The 19,963-nt window shown below is 41.1% G+C and overlaps 1 protein-coding gene across 1 annotated transcript in view; it reads right to left on the reverse strand.

Moving 5' to 3' along the window:
- AATF (apoptosis antagonizing transcription factor) overlaps positions 1-19,963 on the reverse strand; it is a 156,075-nt gene that overhangs the window by 40,398 nt on the left and 95,714 nt on the right. Inside the window, exons 10-11 of the mRNA XM_063444396.1 lie at positions 15,134-15,214; positions 9,615-9,686 (exon numbers count right to left, since the gene is read on the reverse strand). Coding sequence (XP_063300466.1) covers positions 9,615-9,686; positions 15,134-15,214 — 153 coding nt within the window. The remainder of the gene's footprint in view (positions 1-9,614; positions 9,687-15,133; positions 15,215-19,963) is intronic.

The following is a 19,963-nucleotide window of genomic DNA, read 5'->3' on the forward strand; positions in this document are numbered from 1 at the left end:
TTAGGCTAAGTGTGCCTACAGTACAGTCTAAAAAGTAAAAAGAAAAGGGATGCAAAGGCATGAAACATGACAAGCATTCTACCACAGTTTTTACCCCAAGTACTGTGGATAGGCTATCAAGAAGTCACTGGGTCCTCACTTATTCAAGAATCAAACCTGCTTTTTCTTACATTGCTACCATTATAAATAAATGTGCCACCTGTGGAAAATATTACATGAATCCCAAAAGCGCCAATTAAAAATATTTTAAGGATCTTGGAAATAATTTCACCATCTCAAACACTCCTGTTACTAGGACATCTAGTACCTAAAAAAAATAGGTTCTAGTCTTCAGCATACCCTTACCCTTAATGATGCTGTGAAAACGATACTAGTTAAAGTACTAACAATTTCAACTGTTGTTCATCTCTCTCATTCTCTTTAAGAACAGAACTTCAATAGAGAAGTGTCCTGAAATATATGTATTGTTCAGGTTTCTGACTATACTATGTTTTGTTATATCTTTGTGAAAGCTGGGGGAATGCAAAATATATTTGAAAGAAACAAAAAACTAAAATACTGCAAAATACAGTTATCTACAGTCTTAATGGGTCATTATAGTTCTCCCACGTGGCATGAAGTAATGTGTTTTTATAGAACTTCTCTGCTCCTGCATGATCTGCGCACTTCCACATGAACATTTGGACAACAGTTATTTAGCTATTCACATATAGTGAGCAAAAAGTAAGTAAATAAAAGAAAAAGAAAGAAAGAAGGAAAAAAATATTTTCAGGAGGCATTATTATCAGTAAAATTATTTGATACAATCCACCTGTATTGCTAACGCATACCACCAAAGTGTTTATTTTAACCCCACATGGGTCACTGACAGATATTGTCACTATGTCTAATTTAACCCCACGAAAATCACTCACACATCTCGCCAATAGGCTCATGCTCACCCACTAGAGAGGCCAACCTGTGCTATCGGGGTGCTTGCATTACCCGATGTGAGTTGTAGTGGAGCTCTACCACAGTATGCATCATGACTCCATAAGAGTCACTAGCGGGCCCCAGCAAGGCATATACCTTAGCAGTACACAAGCCACTCAAAAGCCCCACCAATAGGGATCGCCCTAGGCCCCACGGGGGATGACAGAGAGCGACCATGACACTCACTAAATTCCCAGGTTATAACTACTTATCCATATAGCGTCTATAATACTCACCTTTTACGTTTTTGGATGAGCTGGTGGCAATGTAATATGAAGTATAATCAGATATGACTGCTTACAACATTTAAATTTTGTATTACCACAACAACGCAGAGCGGCTGTACATACCAGAGTCAAATACCACGGGCATACCGAATGACTCACTTTTCTTATCTCTGTATAACTATTATTTTGCCTCAGATAATAAAACAGATTGTGTAGAAGAAGCTCATCATTATGTCAACTAACCACAAGACTCCACAAGGCTACCTTGCCCATCCTGGCTATTGTCCAGCTTGGCTTAAGTTTACGATTGTGCAATTAATGTAAACACCATGTCAAGGTTATATCTAACAAGCATGTATCTTATTTTATGTTTTAACCTTATCCGATACACAATATACGCTTACTCCCATTCTCCTTGTTCCCCTCACGCAGCCTACTACTGAATATAACAAAGCTATGCCTCTGTACACATAATATGTTTTTTCTTACATGGAGTTGCCAAATGTTCCTCTAGGCTTAGACGGTTTGACTTAGAGACACCCTACTTTACAGGCAGTCTAAAATGTGTAGAGTTTATCTAATGCTAACTAACTCGCATATTAAGACGTATCTTGCATGTTCATCTCATTATTTACAACCACGCATATTCAAAAATAGTCTCTATAGCATACTATAAAAATGTGCATTGTGTTGTCATGCCATGCCTTGGTAAATCAATGTTAATTGTTAAAGTGTGAATACATAAAGTGTGAATACATTTTTATATATGCACTTAAAAAATAAAGAATTACAAAAATATATATATATATATATTTGATACAGGAAACATCTAAGGCAAGTAATATGATGAACATTACTGTTACCCATAGAGAAAACTGCAGCCTTTTTACAACTCTTTGTAGAGAAGATAAAATTATTTGGCAGAACAATCTCAAAGCATATATTCCTTTCAGTATGTGCAAAAAAATCATTTTACTTATCCTATGGACTCCAAGGGTAATGGCCATTACTCTCTCAACTTCATTAGTGGGTCCATTCTCCACTTAAATCTCACCTTCCAATTAGAATTATTTTCTATCCTGTCACTGGTTTACTTTCTTTCTCTCCTGCTGTGTTTTTATATCCCATCTCGTTTAAGCAGATTTCTCATAAACCTATTGTTCCTGTCAAAGCCTGTACTAGTTTGTCTCATTGTTTTGTTAAAGTCCCCTTAATAAAATTATAAAGTACTGCAGAATTTGTTAGGTCTGACAGATTCAACATTATTATTTATATAGTCTATTTTTTTTTGTTTTTTATATATAAAGTGTTATAAAGCATTGGACTTGGTTTTCAGGATTTTGGAACTACCAAATTCTGCCCAGCCAGGTGACACAGAACTATTTGCTGCCCCTTTAGGACTGGTGGTAGAAAAATTGCTAGGAATGAACTCAAGAGAATAATCCAGTTTATCCAACATGCAACATTCTTGCATGACTAAATGGTTGCTGTATTTATTCATAAACCAAAAAGGAAAGACTCCATTTCTTTTGCACAACCATCTACTTTGCATAGTTAAATCTCTGCTGAATCGTATTAGGCAAAAACGTTCAGGTGTGTGACTGCAAAGCCAAGAAAAAAGCCATTATAATATCAAGTGCCCAAGAGAATAATTTTCGGTTTCTTGCCCATGTTCATGCCAGTTAAATATTTTAGAGTGTCAGGTGCAGTGAAGCCAAAGTGCTACAAAAAAAAAAAATAAAAAAAATACAGGTCTATTCTTTGGGGCAACAATAGAAAAAAACAAAAAAAACTGCAGGGATATACCAAGCAAGTCAACACTATGTGTTTACAGTAGAATCAGACATGCCTACTACTGCTGAGCAGCTTACCACCCTGCTCACTGTGTGTATCCATGCACATAGATCCATCTGGCTGTCAGTTTTATCACAAAAACCTCATTAGTACACAAAGATCGTCCTACTAGTTCAAGTACACATTAACAGAGTGAAGAAAGCATAAATTAACTTTGCATGTTACTTAATGTAAATATCTATATCAACTTTGTTACTGCGGTCTATTTTATTATAATGTATTATAGCACAAAATCTTATATTCCTTTTTTGCTCTTTAAATTACAGAATGTGACGGCAGATAAGAACCATTCGGCCCATCTAGTCTGCCCATGTTTGGGGTGTGGGAGCCCTGTGATCTGCATATGTTTTGTGCTCTGCAATTGCAGACACTATAAGGACGAGATATACAAATTATTTGTGATATATGGATTGCATAGGAAAGGTACCGTAATTGCTATATACAATTACTATAGCATTCACCTCAGCACAATTCAATACGAAACTAAAAGTGTATTGTCTTAACCTGGCTTGGTTGAAAAAAAAAAAAAAGATAAGTTATGTACAATGCGGGATGGAAAAAAGGGTCTTGTGTTATAATCAATAAACTTTGTTCCCTAGTCTATGGCAACTGCTCACTGGGTGTCACCAGGATCAATATAGACCTCTCCTCTACTGTCAAATAGAGTGTAGAGTTAACACAATCTAGTCCCCATTCACATTACTGCCTAATGCTCACTCAGTGTAGAGCAGTGGTAGTCAACCTTTTTCTACCTACCGCCCACTAATGCATCTTTTTGGTTGAAAAAATTTCCTTACCGCCCACCAGTTTTTGCGCAAATGCGGAATATTTTTAAGAAAGGAGGGTGTTTTTTAAAAAAAATAAAATGTACGTACATTTATCTTTTTATTTCTACTTAATGCAGGTTTATAAGGTTTTTAACTTTATAAAATTTAATGAGAAAACAATAAAGTAAATTGAAATTACCTTTACTAGTGATTAATGAGATCCTTGAGGTTGATGCTGCGAGACTAAATATTTGATATCTGGTTCGATTTTCGTAAGGAACAAAAAGGTCTCTTTCAGTGATATTCAGACGACTTCTCTGTTTGCGCATAATATGATTTCTCATTTGTGCGTCAGCTCATCTCCTCTCCCTCCTCAATTCCCCTCCCCACCTTTTTTTCACCTTTTTTCTATTTTTTAACCTTCCTTATAGCAATGCCCAGTAGGAAGGCTGAGCTAGGTAGCCCACTTACTATAGTCCACTATAACAGACAGGCACACATACAAGACACACACACAAATACACATACAGACACACACATACACACACATACACACACAAGACACATACAAACAAAGACATACACACAAGACACATACGAAACACACATGACACACACAAGCACACAGACATGCACACACACATGCAGACACACAAGACACACATACAAAGACAAGACACACATATATACAGACAGACACACACAAGACATACATACAAAGACACATACAGACAGACACACACACAAGACATACAAAGACACACACACACAAACACAAGACATACCTACAAAGACACACACACACACATTATATTTAAGTCACCCTCCTGTTTCCTACCTTTAAGGTGCAGGAGGGTGACTTTCCCTGGGGTCTAGTGGTGGCTCAGGTGGATGGGAGTCAGAGTTCCCACTCTGACTCCCTCTGCTTCCTCCCGCGCAGCTCTCAGTTTTAGCTGGGATGAGTGACCGGGGAATCACTTCCTCCCAGCTCTGTGATGTCATCACAGGGGGCCCGGTCACGCTGTTAAAGCGCCCAGCGCTGACCGGGCCCCCTTACAATCCGCATCCATCGGGTGGCCCTGACAGCATGGGTCACCCGATGGATACTTTGGAAGGCGGCCCCGGCGGATTACCGTGCGGGCCGGAGCCGCAAATGGTCACAGCGGTACCCAGTCGCACGGGTACCGCCGGCTCGCACCCGCCCGCACTATCAACCTGGAAATCCCTACCGCCCACCTGGAATCCTGAAACGCCCACTAGTGGGCGGTAGGGACCAGGTTGACGACCCATGGTGTAGAGGAACAGAAAGTTAAATATCTGCTTGTTCCACATCTCCACCTATTGCCCTACAATAAAATGGTTTGTTTCCCTAAATCCAGTGTCTGTCTATATGGAATTATTGCTAAAGGCGTCTAGGGAACTAAGGTCATTCCTAGGTTCCAAGCATGCTCTATGATCACCGTCTCTAGTTGTCAGGCAGAAGGATAATAGACTGGTTAAGTTGTGAAAATGATGTAGAGAAGTGAGTGCATAAACTGGTAGGCAAGCTTGAGGAACCTTCTTATTGAACCAAAATATTGTCTTAGGGATGTGTAAATAAATTCCTGTACAAAAAGCCCTAGTAGTCCGACTCCCTGTCTATACTCTGGGACCCAAGACACTGTTTATTTGGATAGTTCAGTCTTCTCATACGTTGACTTATGTTTTCAAATATTGTATTGCATTAACAAGGGACATAATGTACGCAATGTTCCCTATAATTAACAGGGAATTATGTACTGACCAGATCTGTAAAGTCTGAGAGTCCTAAATTGGTCCAGAACTAGGAAGTCCCAATGTCCTAATCTGTCAGAGATTGGTAGTTACACTCTTGAACAGAATCTGCAAACATTTTAATGACAGAAGCTTAAGTAGAGGTTGCCTTAAGCTGTAACGTCCACTAGTCTTGGGCAGTACAGCCTTTACAGTAAAGTTCTTCCCTTAACCACTACGCTATAAACATTAAGCTCTACACTACCTTACACTAACAAAAATATCACTTTGCATAAAATATATATGATTCTTAAACCACTTTTTTGGACGCTAACTGCTCCTTGTTAAAGGTTATTTTAAGATCATTAGACAAATTGTGCACTATATTATCTATATTTTTCATTACTATACCTTTTTAGTCACCACAGTTCCTGACATCTTGAAAAATGATACCACACCTACACAACATCAAGACAGACTGTGCCAGTCATATTTAAAACGTGGTACTTCAGTTAAAGCATGGATTTCCAGAGTCACTCAATCCTGGTACCGGAGACGGAGACCAGTACCAAAGAAGTGGTTGAAAACTATTAAGTAATATAACTGATCTAGTTTGTACCTTTTCTGTTTAAGTTATTTTATGTTTCTGGAGTGCGTGAGGGTGCTTGCAATCAGCTGACCCATCATAGACAAAAATAAAGGGAGTTATGGTCACGAGCATATAAATTGTGGTTTTAGAGATTCTGTCAATTTAGACAACCACAACTGTGGAAACAAACATGAATGCTATTTTTTTGTATTTGATGCCTTTAAAACAAATTATAGAAAAATAAATAAAAATAAAAAAATAGATTTTTAACACTCTCACTGCAATTCATGACATGTATGAGGAACATCCACTCCAGAAATTATATATTGGCAGTCGTAGCAAAGAAACAAAATACTTATTTTCAGAAATCCATGTGGTAAGTGTTAATATGAGTAAAGAAGTGAAACTATATAATAATAATAAAAAAATAAAAAACATTGCAACTGGTGTTTTATTGGGTTATAAATTAATTCAACACAGGATTAAAGTGTTATATTTCTTATTACATAAAAAAAATACACTACCCTGCTCCCTAAGGCATTGATCTTGGTCCAAATATAGAACTTGGGAGACATCCAGATGCATTACAACAAAGCACGGGGAGAGAAATTAACTTGGATAATGCTGACAGCTGCAATAAGCATTCCTACAAGACTCTGGAAATTGAAATCATTTAGGTATGTGTAGGCTTGATGGAGGGAGTTAAGGACATACTGCAGTATAATAGAGTCATGTATTGACAAGAAGAGAGAAGAGAGAAGAGGCACTTAGTTACCTATAACCCAAACTTCTGAAATAAGCCTACAATGTTAAGGTTTCATATCGTACTAAAAACAATAATATAATGATGGGCTCTTCTGACTATTTTAAGCCTGAATGCAAAATACCAGAACCATTAAAGCATTCTAGGCAGGGGAAGGCATACTCTTTCAAATAGTAAAAATCTAAATGAAACCTGATGAATAGGTTAGCTCTGCGTTGTTTTGCCTATTTTATGAATAGATATTGCTTGTTGAGCTTCATTTAACATTGGACTTGGCACGTAAAAGTGATTTTTTTAAACTGATTAACAGAGGTCAGCAGTACATTTTACTGTTGTTCACACAGTCTGTGTATCAGTCTCTAAAACTACTCCCTACCTCTGCTCCTGCGTAGACCTTATAGTAGATGGAGCAAAACCATGGAATAGTCCGCAGGGGAAACACTTATTTAGGTGTAAGATGCATACTTTCTTTGTCAATCTTTATTTTTTATTATATGTTTCAAATATAGTGCTAAAGGAGGAGGTTACATATATAAAAAGATGAAGGAATACAAAACTTCAAAACTATCTTATACGGAAAGTCTGAAAGCCACTTTCCAGATTAAAAAAAAATTATTATTAATGTTTACAGCTTGTGGATGCTTCAAGATCCACTTTTGTGATGGGACCAGAAGACGCCACCTGGATCACACAATACTTCTTTCCTCCATCATTAACCCCATACGTATTTGACTGGCTCCTAACCAGTAATTCTTCCTTTCCCTTGATCCTTTCTCTTAACTCTTTTCCTATAAACCTAACTGACAGTTTGATTGCTAAAAAGAATAACCGGTGGCTATCCAGAATGAACAAACGGTACATACAGTAAAGAGAGACTGGTGATAAGGAGTGACAAAGTAGAGACAACCAATTTCAGCTGAAATCAGGTAGCCTAGTCTAGTTAAATAATCCCTTAAACTTTGAAAAAAAAAAAAAATATTAGCATAGAAACATAGAATGTGAAGGCAGATAAGAACCATTCGGCTCATCTAGTCTGCCCAATACTTCGAAATACTTTTAATTAGTCCCTGGCCCTATCTTAAGTCTAGGATAGCCTTATGCCTATCCCATGCATGTTTAAACTCCCTCACTGTGTTAACCTCTACCACTTCAGGTGGAAGGCTATCCCATGCATCCACTACCCTATCAGAAAAGTAATACTTTCTGATATTATTTTCAAACCTTTGCCCCTCTAATTTAAGACTATGTCCTCTTGTGGTAGTTTTTCTTCTTTTAAATATGGTCTCCTCCTTTACGGTGTTGATTCCCTTTATGTAATTAAATGTTTCTATCATATTTCCCGTCTCGTCTTTCCTCCAAGCAATATATATTCAGATCCTTTAACCTTTCTTGGTAAGTTTTATCCTGCAATCCATGAACCAGCTTAGTAGCCCTTCCCTGAACGCTTTATAGGGTATCAATATCCTTCTGAAGATACGGTCTCCAGTACTGCGTACAATACTCCAAGTGAGGTCTCACCAGTGTTCTCACCAGTACCTCTCCTTATACAACTATGCATTCTGCTAGCATTTCCAGATGCTCTATTACATTGTCTTCCTACCTTTAAGTCATCTGAAATAATTACTCATAAATCCCTTTCCTCAGATGTTGAGGTTAGTAGGGTATCACTTATCCACATTAAATGTCAGTTGTCACAGCTCTGACCATTTTTCTAGTTTACCTAAATCATTTGCCATTTGGCTAATCTCTCCTGGAACATCAACCCTGTTACATATCTTAGTATCATCAGCAAAAATACATACCTTACCATCAAGACCTTCTGCAATATCACTAATAAAAATATTAAAGAGAATGGGTCCAAGTACAGATCCATGAGGTACCCAACTGGTAACTAGACCTTGCTTCGAATATACTCCATTTACAACAACCCTCTGTTGCCAGTCATTTAGCCACTGCCTAACCCATTCAACAATATTGGAATCCAAACTTAAAGATTGCAGTTTATTGATGAGCCTTCTATGTGGAACCATGTCAAAAGCATTACTGAAATCTAGGTAGGCAATGTCTACTGCACCACCCTGATATATTGTTTTAGTTACCCAATCAAAAAAAAAATCAATAAGATTAGTTTGGCATTATCTCCCTGAAGTAAACCCATGTTGTCTCTGATCTGATCATTTATAACATTTATTTTAAACATGGGGTGCATAAGAACCCTGATGGCATTACTAGTAGTTGCTGAGGGATACTATAGTGTTAGGAATACAGTTTTGTACTTCTAACACTATAGTGTTTATTTTGACAGGCTAAGAGGTACACATATTCAACAGAAAATATATTTCATTTATTCTTCAAACCCGTTATACTGTGGACATTTACTAAGGCCTCTTAAATCCCCTGTGTGGAATAGGAATGGAGACTTTAAACTGTCTGGATGCAACACTTTCTTCACATTTTGTCAGGTTTGTGGTTATCAGATTAATGTAAATATCTTGCAGGGTTTTACAGTAATTACAGGAATGTAAGCTCAGCTAGATTGCAAGGGCAGATGTGCAGCAGATACCTTGCTATGACACCAGTGACAAATAGTTAACTGATAAGAAAAAGCAGAGAGGACGACAGTCTGAAGAACAAGTCAATATCACGCTGTCATGGCACTATTTGATAAACATAATTAGCCAATTACTCACCTGGCATCATCATTCATTGTGCTGTGGTCAATAGGAGCCATGAAGCTTACCAACTTGCTGTGAACATGGTACCTGAATGAAGCAACATAAAAGCAGTTATATACACAAACATCAAATCGATGATCAGCAATGTGATGTGTTCATTTACTGTATTTTTCGCTCCATAAGACGCACTTTTTCCCCCTCAAAAGTGAGGGGAAATGTCTGTGCGTCTTATGGAGCGAATATGAAGCTTTACTTACCTGTCTTGTAGCGTGGGCCGGCTTCACAGCGTGCACCGCGGTACAGGAGCTTCAATTTCAGGTTCCGGTTTCCGGAGGGACTGAAAGGAAGTGTGCAGTGGGCACACTGAGTGCGCACTTACATTCAGTCCCGCCGGAAACCGGAACCTGAAATTGAAGTTCCAGCACCGCGGTGCGCGCTGTGAAGCTGGCCCACGCTACAAGACAGGTAAGTAATTATGGGACATGGGGAGGGGAGAGGGGGTGGACAAGGGGAGGGGAGGGGGGAAACACGGTGGGAGGAGGGGAACACTATGGGATGAGGGGGGGAGAACACTATGGGAGGGGGGGGAACACTGTGGGAGGAGGGGAGGGGGAGAACACTGTGGGAGGAGGGGAGGGGGAGAACACTATGGGAGGAGAGGAGGGGGGAACACTATGGGAGGAGAGGAGGGGGAACACTATGGGAGGAGAGGAGGGGGAACACTATGGGAGGAGAGGAGGGGGAACACTATGGGAGGAGGGGGAGAACACTATGGGAGGAGGGGGAGAACACTATGGGAGGAGGGGAGGGGGAAACACTATGGGAGGAGGGGGAGAACACTATGGGAGGAGGGGAGGGGGGAACACTATGGGATGAGAACACTATTGGACAAGGGGAGGAGGGGGTTAGAGAACACTTGGACAAGGGGATGGGGGTTAAAGAACACTATGGGACAGGGGAGGAGGGGTTAAAAATCACTATGGGGTAGGGGAGGGGGGTTAAAGATCATTAAGGGACAGGAGAGGGGAGTGGGTGGTAAGGAACACTATTGGACAGGGGAGAAAAAAAAATATTCTGAACAAACTTTCCCATAGTAAAAAACACTATGGGATAGTTTGTTCAAAATATATTTTTTTCAGGGTTTCCTCCTCTAAAAACTAGGTGCGCCTTATGGTGTGGTGCGTCTTAAGGAGCGAAAAATACGGTATGTACAAGTTTTTCAGGAGGCCACACTGAGCTTAACATTATTCTGAGAACCAATCATTTAGATTTTATATATTTTGTTTATAAATGTCAGACAACAATTACTGTCAACTTTATTAAACAAAATAATCAAATCTTTGCCAGTCAGAGGTACAATTTTATGAAAGCAATGGAAGTCAATGAGAGATGAATAAAACTTTTGTGGGGATGTTGCGCAACAATTAAGGACAAGATAACGAGGCGCTGCTGGCCCTGCCTTCTTCTCTGAGATTATTCAATATGAAAGCATTTGGAGGCTGATGTGCATCTGTGCCAAAATGCTGCACTGCCAACATGGGTATATAGTATGGATAGGGAATATAAAGGTACTAAATCATTATACATTTCAATGCCTAAATAAAACATATAAAACAATAATAAATTATTCCACCACGTGAAAAACAATACACACGATGTATAACCTAATAACACACCAGTGATTAAATTATTTATTCGTGCAAAATAATGTATTTAAGATAAAATATTACATGATGTTAAAAGTGACAACCTGTTACTAAAACGCAAAATGGATCATTGGCATCATTGAATAAGCATTCCAGTTTTCTTTTGGAATCTGTAAAAACAGTGTGCTTGATATGGACTGAAATACAGAAAAGAGGTGCCCTATAAGTGTGCCCATTCATCACTGCAGTAGGCTGACTGGCTATTTGTCTAGTAGGGATTCCACGATATAGGCATTGTCACAGTTACTCTTGGCTTCAGAGCTGATCTTAAAGAGATATAAACTTTAGCATAACAAAGCAATTTTGGTGTATAAATCATCTGCCATTTAGGAGTTAAATCACTGTTTGTTCAATAAAGAAACCCAGAATATTTAGTTTCCTGTAGAGTATAGTCTGTTTAATCTAGAATGTATTATCTCCTGCTCTGTTAAAAGCATTCTAGGCCCTGCAGGATTCTCCTGTGTGTGAATTTTTATGAAATGTTTTAAAGGCACATCAGCTGTGAAAAGGGATAAGGAAAAGTTGTAACCCAGAAATAATCATGCACAATTACATATAGCATGCATGCAATATTGCTTGTTCCTTTCAGAGATGTCATATGCATTATTTTATTTAAGTGTAAATTGTGTCCGAGGGGCAAAGATAATGCACAATTCAGTAAATGTATGTAAAAGCAGGACAGTTTGTATTTATTTTGCATATGAACTGCATTGTGAATGCTCTCCTGCATATGCCAGTGTCACATGTACCTTCTTCACCTTCATGTTGGATAGTGAGGTCTCTTAAAACACGGAATTTCTAAAATCCCCAGGAAAAGTAAGAGTATTTTATGTTCTAAACAGATTGTTCATATAATCATTTATGCTCTTAGACCCTTCAATAAGTAACATTTATTACTAACAAAATATGCATCACTAGACCATATAAATATAATACAAAAGGCAATTTTGAGTACAGATTTGTTTTTTTTAGGCAAATTTAAAAATATTAAATATGTAAGTGTTCACTACTTTTATTTTTCATTTATTTGTTCATCCCATAAAGTAATGTTTGGGGAGGGGGGGGGGGGGGGTAAAAATCTTTAGACAGTACACACTGTTCTTATACAGTAGGTATGACAAAATAAATAAAAATTGCCAAATAGCTTACTTATAGGCATCTGTAAGGACCCTGACAGTACAACTTACTGAAAATGGCAACAAAATGTTAAAATGTATTCATTCAAGTATAATACATATATATGCCATTCTAACATGAAATGATAAAGCTGATACACTCACCCCCCTGCCACACTTCCCCCATATTATTTGTACAAAGTACAAGAAAATGTTTATACTTTATTCTGGAAGGGAAAGTGTTAAGGAAACCCTGTACCAAACTGGTTTGATTAACTAAAACTGATCATGCTAAAGAAAATTAGGGATAGAAACAGTACATGATGCAAATTCTTACAGAGCACCGCAATTATGGAACGACCTCCCGCACACTTTCAAATCTTCCCCAGGCCTAAAATCCTTTAAGAGATCCCTCTTAATCTGTCATGGTTGATGATATATAACTTACCTGTTCTGCGTTAAATTTTGTATATATTGTGTATTAATATTGTTTTTGTATGTTATTGTACCCTATTGTATCAATGCAATGTTTTGTGGACCCAGGACATACTTGAAAACGAGAGAAATCTCAATGTATCCTTCCTGGAAAAATATTTTATAAATAATAAAATACATTTGTTTAGAACTCACCTAAGATACATGCAAAAGTTATGAATGTGCATGCAGAGTATCAGCTCTTTAGTAGGGATGCAGCATGCATGCACATACACTCATTGTGAGGTAGATACTCAAGTGCATTTGTGCAGGCCTAGAGCATTTGCTTGATGATGTCACCCACACATTAAAGTGAAATAAATGTTTATACTACAATTCACTCCTCACGTTACCCTAATAAACATTTTAATAGCCTTTAATGAGATGAATGGAGTATGAAGTGTCCTCTAAATCCTAAAGGAGTATTTTTCAAATTAAAGTTAACTTCACTGTGCATTATTTAGTTATTTATCCAAGCCTTGGCTTTACTATTTTACTTTTATTTAAGACTTTTTCTATTGCAAGTTTTTAACTTTGATCTACTTTACCATAGGAAATCTAAATTGTACTGTATACACAGTGCTAGCAGAACCACTACCAAATAGGGATTCTTTATCGCTCATCTACCATGATCATTGCACGGAAAGCAGGCATGTTCATTTCAGGCTTTCACAATCCTTAGTGAAGAAGGAACTGTAAGTGAACATCAGTTTCACCTAGATAGGTTTGCAGTTTTCATGGCTATCCTTTATTTGTGCACTGTAAAGTAAACAAAAATCTCCTATAAATGGATACCATGCCATGTTTGGGCATAGCCTATTCAGATAAGTTTTTTTCTGTAGTACTTTGTTTCTGCCCAAAATAAATCAAACTATTTATATTAAGCATGTAGATGAAGTGATACATAAAACAAATGCGGGGAATTGAAATACAATCAAAAATGCTCTACGCTTATTCTAAGCCTTGTAATTCTTTCACCCAACTTTAATGAAAACACAGGCGAATTTTTAAGCCAAAGCGTTGCAGAAAAAGTCTTTGCATGCTCATTGGTCAGTTCATGGGAAGGACCTGTACTGTGCTTAGGTTTTATAAACGGTGTGAGAGCATCTAGGAAATAGCTTGAAGCAATCTCATGAATTGTTTCTATTTGAGCAGGGAAGAGCACAGCCAATTCATATTTGCTAATTTTGCACAGATATAAAACAGCACAAAGCAATTTCATGTATATAGGCCACAGAATGGAATCCGCAAATCCATGACACTCTGCTTAAACATCCTTTTATTTGCATCTTTTTGGAAGTAAAGTATAACATCCTTAAACTTCTCACTAAGGATGTTTCGCTCAAATAGTAATTGAACATTTTGTTCACCTCTCTGCTACTGATGATCTGGCCCAGTCTGTTCAATTGTTATCTAAAGCTGGGTAATAAGATTGCCATGGTAGGGCCTTGATCTCACAGTGAACGAGAATAGTCCGTGTCGCGCACACAGAGATGGGCTGCATTATTTCAAAAGCTTTATGAGAGTGTGACTCAGTCGTGTGATGTTGTCAGCGGCTTTTGACTGAATCATGAATACATCCAATTATGTGTGATGCTGACAGAAAAGAATATTGATAGCCAATAATTACAGGCTTTTCAGGCCAACAAAGCAGCTCTTTCCTCTTTTAATAAATTATCCCAGAACATCAATCTTAAAAATTACTATGCCACAACTGACCCAGACTGACTTGCATGACTTTCTATCTGATGCCTTTGGAACTAAAGGCTTATCGTCTATTTATTCTGGCGTTTGATTTCAAAATCAGAAATATACATTGTATTGAGCACTCACATTACCATTATACATGTATCGGGACCTATAAACTATGAAAACAACAAAAAAAAAACATTAAAAATAAAAATAGAACACTACAATAGTTACCATTATATTGACCAACCTCTTGCATGGGCAGTTTTAGAATAGGTTTAAATGTTTTAAAGACATATAGAGAATAAAATAAATTGTAGTACGTATGTTGGTAAGTTAGAAGCATTTTACTATGAATGGAAAAATGTAATGTAAAATCGCCTCTTGAAATTATACAATTTACATACATGAGTAACTTTCGTTGCAATGGAAAACTCTAGACTTGTTTTGACCCCAATGGATGTTCTTTTTATCCAGATCAAGAACAAACATACTTAAAATATGTGTTTGACTCTAAAGATGAAAAAGTTAAGTTCTTTTCAACACATACCTCACTTTTCTGCCTTTGCTCGCTTTAGTGTCCACCTTTTTCTTAATTTTACTTCTCAGTTTCTGGATTGTCAACCACTGTCTGCAAGGGAAAATTTCAGTTTCTTGTATGAAAAAAAATATATGTATTGTAGGTCGTATTATACTAAACTAAAATTAGCAGTGAAATGTAGTTATATAAAACAATTATCACAATTTTAATTTCCGTTAAAGCAGCATACAATTATTTATTTTAGGCGGTATCACTGCACATAACTGAACTGATGAATTACAATCATATGTTAAAGGGGGACCGTCACTTTTCTGGAATTTACACCATTGAAAAAAAAAATTAACTGAAAATTGCTTTGAAAAACGTTTGTCTCTCCCCCATGAGATGCTTTGTTATCTTTTAAAAATATATATTTAAAAAAAAAAAAAAAGTGATACCAGACCACTTTATCACAGTGAAGTGTCCCCACCATTTCCTCCCGCAATGTAAAACGTTGCCATTTCTGAGATACAGTAATGTTTTACAATGCAGTGCTATACACGCCTCAAGGGGCTTTCACCCTGACAGTCACTAAATAGTGCTACCGTGTGCAGAACAAGCCAAACTCTGTTCTTGATGTTCTACGTCATCATGCATTCCTAGAGGACATTAAGCGTTCAATGCTTCTCTATAAGAAGCATTGGGTTTAATGGTTCTCTATGTGGAGCATTGAATTTATTACATTTTAATGATTGCTGGGCATGAACATTTCTGACCAATCAAATGCTTTTGGATAAAATAGAACATTGATAATATATTTCTGACAGTGTTCCTTTAAAGATTTAGCCCAAGACATAATAATGTAATTTTGAAAAGGCAAACTCTGAGCAAACATTGCAAATAAAGAGGAGAATTAGAAACAGTGTTTATTTTCTCTACTTTGCATGCTTTCTATATAGGCCAGGTGCAGAGGATAGGACTTATAAAAATAACAGATCAGAAACAAAGAAGGAGGTAACCAGTGGCATAACAGGGTGTGCGTTTATACATGTAATATTCAAAACCCCACAAATACATATTTGTTAAATGCAGAGATAAGTAATCATATTATTAAAAACCTTGCAATCTACAACAATTCAATCTTTGTTTTTTTTTAGTACCCAGTTCACAGTCTGTGTTGTGTATTCTGCATATTGCTTAGGCCCATCAGCTCTGCCCAGCCATAACTTCCCACTGGTTTTGGGCGTGTGCCTCCCTGCAATTACCCAAAATTCTTTACCCAGAGGATGTATGTAAAGAGATGTTCGGGACACTAAACAGCCAACTGTCCTAAGCAAATATAAGCACTGGAATTAAACTTTAAAAAATGGAAACTGGGAGCGGTCTCCAGTACTAGTGCACAGGTGTCTGAAAATGATTGAACTGTTGACCAAAAATTTTGATCTATTGGACGGGCCTGAGAATGGATTGTAAGAGAACATTGTAATTCATCTAATTCTGATCGGACACCATGTTGTTGAATACAGAAAAGTACAAAATGGCCAAGCTATCCTACAAATCCAATTAAAATGTAAAGCCTTCATTGCCAGAGAGGCAACAAGCTTCAATGTGTGGTAACGGACTAGCCAGACAATAGAACACTTCATTGGCCCAATACATAAAACATTACAAAGCAATCCATATACAGTAGGAATCTGCTTAATATCTACTGTTTTACTGCTCTGGTTTTAACCCTTTAGACCATGGGTCGTCAACCTGGTCCCTACCGCCCACTAGTGGGCGTTTCAGGATTCCAGGTGGGCGGTAGGGATTTCGGCGGCTAAATCCTCTGTTTGAGAGAGTGGGTGGCTGGGCTGGTGTGGCTGGGGCTGGGCTGACAGACCTAATCATTCTGATTAATCCTCCCCTCAGACTGTGCCAGCCTGTCAGTCCGAGGGGAGGAAGGAGGGAGGAGCTGGGGGCTGGTGTGGCTGCCAGCAGCTGCAGGGAGACCTCTCAGTCTCCCTGCACACTCTAAAATCATTCCGGTCGCATGCCCCGCCCCCAAACAGAAGCTCTGCCTCCTGCCCTCAAGCTCCACCCCCACACGTTACTGGGAAGCTGCCCACCGTACCAAGAGGACACTGAAAGGTATTTACCTTTTTCAGCCCCCTACCCACCATTCAAACCCCCCCACCTCACAGACAGTCCCTCTACCTACCTCACAGCCCACTATCCACCTCACAGCCCACTATCCACCTCACAGCCCACTATCCACCTCACAGCCCCCTACCCACTATACTGCCCCCCTACCCACCTCACTGCCCCTACCCACTATACAGCCCCCCTACCCACTATACTGACCCCTACCCACTATACTGACCCCTACCCACTATAATGCCCCACTACCCACTATAATGCCCCACTACCCACCTAACAGCCCCCTACCCACTATACTGACCCCCTACCCACTATACTGACCCCCTACTCACTATACTGACCCCCTACTCACTATACTGACCCCCTACTCACTATAATGCCCCCTACTCACTATAATGCCCCTACTCACTATAATGCCCCTACTCACTATAATGCCCCTACTCACTATAATGCCCCCCTACCCACTATAATGCCCCACTACCCACCTAACAGCCCCCTACCCACTATACTGACCCCCTACTCACTATAATGCCCCTACCCACTATAATGCCCCCCTACATACCTCACAGCCCCTCTACCCACCTCACAGCCCCTCTACCCACCTCACAGCCCCCCTACCCACCTCACAGCCCCCCTCCCCACCTCACAGCCCCCCTACCCACCTCACAGCCCCCCTACCCACCTCACAGCCCCCCTACCCACCTCACAGCCCCCCTACCCACCTCACAGCCCCCCTACCCACCTCACAGGCCCCCTACCCACCTCACAGGCCCCCTACCCACCTCACAGGCCCCCTACCCACCTCACAGGCCCCCTACCCACTATGCAGCCCCCCTACCCACCTCACAGCCCCTACCCACTATAGAGCCTCCCTACCCCCCTTACAGCCCCCTACTCACTATAGAGCCCCCCTACCCACCTCACAGTTCCCCTACCCACTATACAGCCCCCCTATTCACCTCACAGTCCCCCTACCCACTATACAGCTCCCCTACCCACTATACTGCCCCCCTACCCACCTCACAGCTCCCCTACCCACTATACTGCCCCCCTACCAGCTATAGAGCCCCCCTACCAGCTATAGAGCCCCCCTACCAGCTATAGAGCCCCCCTACCCACCTCACAGGCCCCTACCCACCTCACAGACCCCTACCCACCTCACAGGCCCCTACCCACCTCACAGCCCCCCTACCCACCTCACAGCCCCCTACCCACTATAGAGCCTCCCTACCCCCCCTTACAGCCCCCTACCCACTATAGAGCCCCCTACCCACCTCACAGCTACCCTACCCACTATACTGCCCCCTACCCACCTCACAGCTCCCCTACCCACCTCACAGCTCCCCTACCCACTATACTGCCCCCTCCCCACCTCACAGCCCCCCTCCCCACCTCACAGCCCCCCTACCCACCTCACAGCCCCCCTACCCACCTCACATCCCCCCTACCCACCTCACAGCCCCCTACCCACTATAGAGCCTCCCTACCCCCCTTACAGCCCCCTACCCACTATAGAGCCCCCCTACCCACCTCACAGCTCCCCTACCTACTATACTGCCCCCTACTCACCTCACAGCTCCCCTACCACTATACTGCCCTTCCCACCTCACAGTTCCCCTACCCACTATACAGCCCCCCTATTCACCTCACAGTCCCCCTACCCACTATACAGCTCCCCTACCCACTATACTGCCCCCCTACCCACCTCACAGCTCCCCTACCCACTATACTGCCCCCTACCAGCTATAGAGCCCCCTACCCACCTCACAGCCCCCCTACCCACCTCACAGCCCCCCTACCCACTATAGAGCCCCCCTACCCACTATAGAGCCCCCCTACCCACAATAGAGCCCCCCTACCCACAATAGAGCCCCCCTACCCACAATAGAGCCCCCCTACCCACAATAGAGCCCCCCTACACACAATAGAGCCCCCCTACCCACAATAGAGCCCCCCTACCCACCTCACAGCTCCCCTACGCACTATACTGCCCACCTATTCACCTCACAGTCCCCCATCCACCTCACAGTCCCCCTATCCACCTCACAGTCCCCCTATCCACCTCACAGTCCCCCTATCCACCTCACAGTCCCCCTATCCACCTCACAGTCCCCCTATCCACCTCACAGTCCCCCTATCCACCTCACAGTCCCCCTATCCACCTCACAGTCCCCCTATCCACCTCACAGTCCCCCTATCCACCTCACAGTCCCCCTATCCACCTCACAGTCCCCCTATCCACCTCACAGTCCCCCTATCCACCTCACAGTCCCCCTATCCACCTCACAGTCCCCCTATCCACCTCACAGTCCCCCTATCCACCTCACAGTCCCCCTATCCACCTCACAGTCCCCCTATCCACCTCACAGTCCCCCTATCCACCTCACAGTCCCCCTATCCACCTCACAGTCCCCCTACCCACCTCACAGTCCCCCTACCCACCTCACAGTCCCCCTACCCACCTCACAGTCCCTCTACCCACCTCACAGTCCACCTATCCACCATGCAGCCCCCTACCCACCTCACAGTCCCCCTACCCACCTCACAGTCCCCCTACCCACCTCACAGTCCCCCTACCCACCTCACAGCCCCTCTACCCACTATACGGCCCCCTACCCACCTCACAGTCCCCCTACCCACCATACAGTCCCCCTACCCACCATACAGTCCCCCTACCCACCATACAGAACCCCTACCCACCATACAGAACCCCTACCCACC

The sequence above is a fragment of the Pelobates fuscus genome, chromosome 1, assembly GCF_036172605.1.
Source record: "Pelobates fuscus isolate aPelFus1 chromosome 1, aPelFus1.pri, whole genome shotgun sequence".
Classification (NCBI taxonomy): Eukaryota; Metazoa; Chordata; class Amphibia; order Anura; family Pelobatidae; genus Pelobates; species Pelobates fuscus.